Source organism: Bos indicus x Bos taurus, chromosome 5, assembly GCF_003369695.1.
Source record: "Bos indicus x Bos taurus breed Angus x Brahman F1 hybrid chromosome 5, Bos_hybrid_MaternalHap_v2.0, whole genome shotgun sequence".
NCBI lineage: Eukaryota > Metazoa > Chordata > Mammalia > Artiodactyla > Bovidae > Bos > Bos indicus x Bos taurus.
In genome coordinates this window covers 74,681,879-74,690,669 of record NC_040080.1, presented here as the reverse complement: position 1 = coordinate 74,690,669, position 8,791 = coordinate 74,681,879, and the positions used below count along the sequence as shown (strand labels likewise).

General features: G+C 37.8%; 1 protein-coding gene across 1 annotated transcript; it reads left to right on the top strand.

The window, feature by feature from the left end:
- The first annotated feature begins 1,825 nt into the window (after nucleotides 1-1,825).
- IFNG (interferon gamma) lies at nucleotides 1,826-6,649 on the top strand. Its single transcript, XM_027543610.1, has 4 exons — nucleotides 1,826-2,039; nucleotides 3,186-3,254; nucleotides 3,350-3,532; nucleotides 5,926-6,649. The coding sequence occupies exons 1-4, from the start codon at nucleotides 1,926-1,928 to the stop codon at nucleotides 6,058-6,060; spliced, it is 501 nt and encodes a 166-aa protein (XP_027399411.1). The 5' UTR covers nucleotides 1,826-1,925; the 3' UTR covers nucleotides 6,061-6,649.
- The last annotated feature ends 2,142 nt before the right edge of the window (nucleotides 6,650-8,791 follow it).

Genomic DNA, 8,791 nt, shown 5'->3' with positions numbered 1-8,791 from the left:
GTCTATGGAGTCGCACAGAGTCGGACACAACTGAAGCGACTTAGCAGCAGCAGCAGCAGTGTGTGGGAAGCCCTGAGGAAAATTATCTTGAGAGAAAAGTAGGCCCTGAATTAAGCATTCAAGCTCACTTTTATTCAGTGCTGTCTATGGACAAATCTTCAAGCTACATGGCCTTTAGGAAAGAAAACGGGGCTGTAGAAGTGATGAAACAATATCTGATTTTAGGGAACTCGGTGCAGTATGGGAGAAGATACATAACTAACTCTAATATGAGATTGAAGGATCAAGACTCTAATAAAAATGTGAACCACTCTCCTAGGCCTATGTAGAGAATATGCAAGATTACTTTTAAGAAGGATAGTTTTGAGAGAACTCATGGAGATAATGATTTTTTAGGCTGGACTTGAATGGCTGGGTACCACTCTGAGAGGCACACATGTGGGAAATCAAGGAACAGCATGAGCAAAGGTTCAGGGTGTGCTTTTTTAGGAATGACTAGTCACCCCACATTCCTCAATTAGGAACAGTTCACTTCTACTGAGTGCTTACTATATGACAGGCAGAAGTCTTAGCACTTCATATCACCTGACAATTTTCAACTAAAGGCTGGAGGAGATATTAATATTAGGCTCATTTTAATGATAAGGAAATCTAGCTATAGAAGATTTAAAAAGCTTACTCAAGATTAAATAGCTAGATAGCCATGAAGCCAGAATTCAAGCCTGCATTCATAAATGCAATACTGCTGTGTATACACTGCAGGTTGAGACACAAGGTGGGCTGGAACCAAATAGCAGAGGGTCTTCTGTGGCATCCCTAAGTACTGTATTTCATAAATAAATTACTAAGGGATGAGAAAATATTCTTTTTTTTGTGTATTTGAAATGAAAAGAAATAAAAAGTTAAAAAAGAATCCATTATTAGTGATAATTTGGAACAATTGATCATCTAGTGCTTTGCTGTTCAATATGGTAGCCTCCGTCTGCATGTGGCTACTGAGCATTTGAATACGGCCAGTCTAAATTGAGATGTGCCATATGTATAAAATGAACACCAGATTTCTAGAATTTAGTATGACAAAAAAGGATGTATAATATTTTATTAATATTTTTCTGAATTGATACATAATTGATACATTTTGGATATATTGTCTCAAGTAAAATGTATTTTAAAATTATTTTTCTCTGTTTCTTTTTACCTTTAGTAATGGAGCTATTAGAGAATTGGCTTGCATTATATTTCTGTTGGGCATTGCTGGTCAAAGCAACATAGAGTTACGGTGGATATTATACTAACTGTCTTTGATAGAAGGACTTCCTACCACATTGGTTTTCTAACCACATTCTTTCCTTGCTTTCTGGCCATTTGCAAGAAAAATTTTAAGAGGCACCCCCTCTGTAAAGGTTTGAGAGCCCCTAGAATTTCCTTTTTAACTTGGTTCAAACCACAAAAGAATGATCAATGTAATCTCTGGATGAGGAGTCAACATTTTACGAGGGCAAAGGGAGGAGGTGTACAAAAATTTCCAATCCCTGGACGGTGTGAAGTGAAAGTGTTTTCAAAGGATCCCACAAGAATGGCATGGGTGGGCATAATGGGTCTGTCTCCTCGTCAAAAGACCCAAGGAGTTGAAAGGAAACTCTAACTACAACACCAAAATGCCACAAAACCATAGTTATTAATACCAACTAACTAGCATCTCTGTCTATCTGTCACCATCTCATCTTAAAAAACTTGTGAAAATACGTAATCTTGATGAGACTTCAATTAGGTATAAATACCAGCACCAAAAGGAGACACAGTACATTCTTCTGATCATCTGCAGATCAGCAATTAGAAAAGAAAGATCAGCTACCTCCTTGGGACCTGATCATAACACAGGAGCTACCGATTTCAACTACTCCGGCCTAACTCTCTCCTAAACAATGAAATATACAAGCTATTTCTTAGCTTTACTGCTCTGTGTGCTTTTGGGTTTTTCTGGTTCTTATGGCCAGGGCCAATTTTTTAGAGAAATAGAAAACTTAAAGGAGTATTTTGTAAGTATGATCTTTTAATGAGACTTTCTTGTGATTGAAATGACTTGATGTTTGATGTTGACTTGGAATTCTATCTATGATGGGCTCTCATCTCTAGTCTTCAGTCATTTTGAGAAGACTTGCTGTTATTGTGACTGTTAGCTAGATGTGTTTGTTTGTTTGTTTTTTTTTTTTTTCTGACTAAACAATCTCTGCTCAGTTTGCTATAGAGATTTAGAAGGGATTCATGAATCTTCCAAAAGATGGGCATAATATGTGTATACATCATAGTGTTGATATTTTGTGATAAGAATCCATTCAACTATGATGTTAAGTAGCAAGCATACTGAAAAGACAGCTGAGTCTTAAGTTTTGATTTCTCATGTTACTATAATGATGACAGTCAGAAGTCAAGATCAGCATTAAAAATGGTCATTTGACATAATTGATCAATTAAAGAAGATGAGGTCCTTAAATATTTGGCTTAAAAACAAAAACACTTATAGGTGTTTTTCTCTAAAAAGTCATTTTAAAATTTTACTATCCCATCTAGATTGTCTGTGAATTACTCTTGGACTCAGTCACTTGCTGAGATTTTTTTTGTAGGAGTTATAATCTAGTTTATATTTTAAAAAATTTTTTGTCTTGTTTTAGGAATTTCTTAAAAATTTATTTATGGTTAATTAAAATAGCTTGGGCATTTTAAATATTTTATCATATATCCAAATTTAGCTGTTATAATTATAGCTGGAGCTATCTTTTAAAGGCGATATAATACCTTATAGGAGGACACAGGTAGAGGTTATGAACCGTATACCATAGGGGGGCAGTATTTTATAGTGAGATGATGTTGTTGATTTTTTTTTTTTTTTAACTATACCTTTTTCTTACCATAGTAATTTGGGACAGTTGAAGTATCATCAGTCTTGAATGAGTTCATTGTGATGTTATATTAGTAAATAAGAAAGCAAAAATCACATGATAGTCTTTGGCTGTTATCCAACCAGGTAGCTTTTGTGAATATTTTTTGTTAAAACTAAACAGTGTTGAAAAGAAAATCAGTAAATAGTGCCAGTATCCAAGTTCAATAAAACTTGAGGTACATTTTTACAGCAATTTATGGACTAATTTTAAGCCAATTTTTTATTGTGTTGTTTTATTTTCCAGAATGCAAGTAGCCCAGATGTAGCTAAGGGTGGGCCTCTCTTCTCAGAAATTTTGAAGAATTGGAAAGATGTAAGCTGAACATTTCCATTTGGCTGATTTTCCTGTTGCTTTTTTTCTGATGGATAAATTCACATCAACCTCTCTTTGTGCTCTTTTCTCCCAAGGAAAGTGACAAAAAAATTATTCAGAGCCAAATTGTCTCCTTCTACTTCAAACTCTTTGAAAACCTCAAAGATAACCAGGTCATTCAAAGGAGCATGGATATCATCAAGCAAGACATGTTTCAGAAGTTCTTGAATGGCAGCTCTGAGAAACTGGAGGACTTCAAAAAGCTGATTCAAATTCCGGTGAGATGATCTTAATGCTTTCTTTGGTATCATTGCAGAGGCTCTTACAAAGCACTTCATTCCCAGAAAATAGAAATTAGATACCAGGTGTAAAGCTCTGAAGTGAACTTGTGGTCAAAATGCCTCTTTGCTAGTTCTCTTTTGACTTGGGTGACTTTGCAGAGTCAGTTATTGGAGGCACTTAAGTCTGTGATTTTGGGAAAATACTGGCATTATGCCTATCGCACAAAGATGGGTGAATGGACAAATCAGTGAGGAGGAAGCAGAGAAGGAGTTGGGGTGATGGGGACAGAGTACTGAAAACCAGTTCTCCCATTGCCCCTTGTCTGTGTGTTGGAAATTCTCTTGCTTTGAATAGGTTGCATGTCTTAATGGAAAGAGCAGTGGGAGGGAGAGGGAAGAAGATGTGTGCTCCGCCCAGCTTAGCCACCAAAGAAATGTGTGACTTCAGATGAATCACAGGCCTGGCTGGGGCTGTTTCCTCATCTTAAAAGGAGCCTGTTGAGTTCACTGTAATTTCTACGGTCTCCTTTGCTCTAAAATTCTACAATGCCATGGAAAGAAAATGAGAATGAGATAGGAGAAAGGAATAGCCTTTGAGGAGACAAAGGCCCTCCCACTGTCGAACTCTGGTCAATCACCCAGATTGTATAGCCCAAGGAGAGGTGACTGCGTTTGTTTTTAGAAAGAAAATAGGTAGAATTGTCCTATCAATGAATTTTTAAAGTTTTTAGAAGCTGAAAGATCACTTTGAAGCATAAGGACAAGTCACATTTTCCAAAATTTCATCTAAGGGACAACGGTCTCCAGATTTTTTTGCGGGAGAGAGTTGGCTTTTGTACAAATAGGCTTGGGTGAGAAGAGGAGGGGTCCCATTATGACTTGTGCTTTCAGGATTTGTACCAGCTCTTGCTCTAACCTGGTCTGCCTCTCAACAATCTCATATAAGCTCCCAGGAACTGAAATAAGTGGTTGCTCTTCAAGATTTCTCTAGTCTCCCATATATTAGATGGTATGAGAGTGGCTTGGAAAAATTATATGTAATGTTTTCCATGTTCAGCAGATCTCCATTGGTTGCAGGCTAGAGAATGAAAAGGCACTGTTCCTGACCCAGTGCTGCCTCTGGTTGCTGTTCAGTCCTAGAGAAGTCCCTTAGTTTCTTGGTGATGCTTAGAAAACTGGAAAGTTATCACTTGTAAACACACAGCTGGTAGAAATTTTTCTACTCTGTTGTAACTGGGCCTTGAAAACAATAGGTTGGTCCCATCCTTCTGGAAGCTCCAAGCCTCCTTCTTCACAATGTGCAATCTTGAGTGAGTGCTCAACCATTGTCGTCTTTTGCTCAAATGTGAACATATTTAAGGCATGTTTTGCCTTTTTGTCTTGTAACTTAGAATCTCCTAGTCATTCTCAGAAATGTGGCAAGGTGGCTGCAGTGTTTCAGCTTTAGAAAGAAATGTAGTGGCAGAGCAAAGATGAAAGCAAATGGTCCTCATTTTATGAAGCATGAATTCACCTATATTGTCCTACTGGGAAGAGTGAGAAAATAGTTCAATTTGCTGGAGTGGAAGGCAGGGTACCGGGAGATTGCTTTCATTTCTAACTTTATTATATAATACCAGTAATTGATTATTACCTTTAAATAAGATCTGTGTTTATTTTTAATCCCATCATGGAAACAATGAGACTGACCTAATTTGGAGGAAATTAAAAATAATGGTTTTCCTCCTTCTAGAACTTGGTGTTTATAAAGTACTGAACCTATACCAATGGTTTTCAAACTTGGGTGGTGCCTAAATCACCTGGTGATGTTGGTAACCACACAATGGCCCAGGCCTAGTCCGATTTCACCCATCTGGGTGTCAGAGTTCTTCATTAGGTCCTCAGGTTACTCTTTTACGCACCAAACATGAGAGCCATTGGCTATAGTAACTCATTTGATGCTTACAGCGAAGACTAAGTACTAAGTGATAGAAGTGATGGAGACCCTAGGGATCATCTAAACACTCTCCTCATACTTAGTGGAGAAAACAGAGATCTGGAGAGCTTCAGTGACTGGTTTAAAGTCAGATGTATTGCACACACAGAATTCACACCCACATTTTTCTGTCACTCTACTTCTGGGGTTTTTTCACTATATAATTTTCAGATCTCTGAAGTGGCAAATTTATGAATATGTGATGTGCTCCATCCTGTTACAGTACAACTATCAATTGAATTGTTATAATTTTAGTTTTTATCACTGAAGAAACCAACATTACGTATTAAGGTTCATTACTGCTAGTGAAAATAATTTGTTTTAAAGAATACTTTGATTTTCTTGGGCCTAGACAGCAGAATATCCTAATGACTCATAGGCCTGAAATTAATTTTGCTGTTTTCTTTCCCAATAGGTGGATGATCTGCAGATCCAGCGCAAAGCCATAAATGAACTCATCAAAGTGATGAATGACCTGTCGCCAAAATCTAACCTCAGAAAGCGGAAGAGAAGTCAGAATCTCTTTCGAGGCCGGAGAGCATCAATGTAATGGTCCTCCTGCCTGCAATATTTGAATTTTTAAATCTAAATCTATTTATTAATATTTAATATTTTACATTATTTATATGGGGGATATATATTTAGACATCAAAGTATTTATAATAGTAACTTTTATGTCATGAAAATGAGTATCTATTAATATATGTGTTATTTATAATTCCTGTATCCTGTGACTATTTCACTTGACCCTTTTTTTTCTGAGTAACTAGGCAAGTCTATGGGATTTCAAGGTTTTATCTCAGGGGCCAACTAGGCAGCTAACCTAAGCAAGAATCTGTGGGTTGTGCACTTATTTCACTTGATGATGTAATGAATGCTGATAAATGAAATGATGCCATCTAGTCACTACTTATCTGAGACTAGATCTGGATTCTGAGCCACTACTTTGATGGCATGTCAGACAGCACTTGAATGTGTCAGGCTATATGACTTGTGCCCTGACAAAAACATAGCATCTCATCTCACCTTATACCTGGCGCTTCAGGATATCACTGACAATTGTGATTACACCCAAATGGAAAGTAATATGTTTGTTTAGTTTATCAATATTTAATATATATGAATAAAGTATAATTTCATAACTATGTATGTTGTGTCAGACTTTTTCTAAAATGGGGGCTGGGTTAAATGAAACACAGACTAATAAATTAATAGAAGGAGAGTCAATTTAACTGTGGAGATACAAGAGTTGGATTAAAATCTGCTCAAAGTGGTGTCTTTCTTCACTGACAATTTGCTGGTTTCCACTGTTCCCTTTGGTAGTTGTTTGAATGATATTTTCACAGCTGTGGAAAGTAGTCCAAATTGTTTAGCTTGGCACACAAATATTTACTTCTACTTTATCCCTCCTCAACTCCTCAGGGTATCCCTCATCTTGGTATCCCCTATTTCCTCCGGCCACTTTGGGTAAACACTGTTAGGTATGGAATAGTGAGTGGAAACTCCAGGGTGGGAAGCTTGGATTAGAATCTTAGTCCTGCCATTACAAGTGGTGTGACTTTTATACTCTCTAAGCTTCACTTTCCTCTCTGATAAAGAAGAATAATTGTGCCTTTCTTATAACATGGTAGGCTTCCCAGATGGCTTAGTGGTAAAGAATCCGCCTGCCAATGAAGGAGACACAAGAGATGTGGGTTCAATCCCTGGATCGGGAAGATGCTTTGAAGGAGGATATGGCAACCTACTCCAGTGTTCTTCTCTGGGATATCCCATGGACAGAGAAGCCTGGTGGGCTACATAATATTGTAGTGAGACTTTATCCTTTCACTCAAGATATATTTACTAGAGCACCTACTATGTGCCTGGTGCTGTTCTAAGTACTTGAGATTCATTTGTGAGCAAAACAAACAAGAATACCTGCCCTTTGGGAATTTCAAATTTAACAAAGGGGAGATAGATAGTAAACAAAATACGTAATATGTTAGTAAATTGCATGCTATGTTAGAAGATGATTGGTGCTACAGAAAAAACGTAAGAAAGAATAGGGGAACTGGGAAAACTATGGGACAGAGCAAATGGACTAGGGATTAAACTGAGCAATTATACTTGGCTTCATTAAAGAGATAACATTTGAGGAAACACTTGTGAGAGCTAAGAGAGGATTTTTGGCAAAGGAAACATTCTTGCAAAGGCTCTAAAGTGGAAATTTGCCTTGACTGGTAAAAGAAGTACCAGTAGTCCAGTGTGGTTGGAGCAAAATGGGTCAAGAATAACTCTTAAGTTTTTAGTTGAGCAGCTAAAAAAGTGAAGTTGTCATCAACTGAAATGGGGAAACTAGAGTGAGCAGGTTTGGGGTGGAAAATCAGAAATTCAATTTCGAACGTTAAGTTTAAGGAATCCATTAGATTTTAAAGTGGAAATGACGAGTAAACTATTGAATAGATCAGTCTGGAGTTGGGAGAGAACTCTGAACAGTTGATATAAATTTAGAAATTGAGGATATTCAGTTCAGTTCAGTCGCTCAGTCGGGTCTGACTCTTTGTGACCCCATGGACTGCAGCATGCCAGGCCTCCCTGTCCATCACCAACTCCTGGAGTCCACCCAAACCCATGTCCATTGAGTCGGTGATGCCATCCAACCATCTCATCCTCTGTCGTCCCCTTCTCCTCCTGCCCTCAATCTTTCCCAGCATCAGGGTCTTTTCAAAAGAGTCAGCTCTTTGCATCAGGTGGCCAAAGTATTGGAGTTTCAGCTTCAACATCAGTCTTTCTAATGAACACCCAGGACTGATCTCCTTTAGGATGAACTGGTTGGATCTCCTTGCAGTCCAAGGGACTCTCAAGAGTCTTCTCCAACACCACCGTTCAAAAGCATCAATTCTTCAGTGCTCAGCTTTCTTTACAGTCCAACTCTCACATCCATACATCCACTGGAAAAACCATAGTCTTGACTAGACGGACCTTTGTTGACAAAGTAATGTCTCTGCTTTTTAATATGCTGTCTAGGTTGGTGATAACTTTCCTTCCAAGGAGTAAGCGTCTTTTAATTTCATGGCTGCAGTCACCATCTGCAGTGATTTTGGAGCCTAGAAAAATAAAGTCAGCCACTGTTTCCATTGTTTCCTCATCTATTTGCCATGAAGTGATGGGACTGGATGCCATGATCTTAGTTTTCTGAATGTTGAGCTAGCAGGTATTTAAAGACCTAATACCTGTTGAACTCATGAAGATCATGAGTTTACATAGTGAAGAGAAGGAAAGAAAAGTATTGAATCTCAAGA

Coding starts and splice junctions, on each gene's coding strand:
- IFNG (XM_027543610.1), top strand. CDS start 1,926: ATGAAATATACAAGCTATTTCTTAGCTTTACTGCTCTGTGTGCTTTTG. Junction 2,040..3,185: donor AAAACTTAAAGGAGTATTTT/GTAAGTATGATC, acceptor TTTATTTTCCAG/AATGCAAGTAGCCCAGATGT. Junction 3,255..3,349: donor TTTTGAAGAATTGGAAAGAT/GTAAGCTGAACA, acceptor TTTTCTCCCAAG/GAAAGTGACAAAAAAATTAT.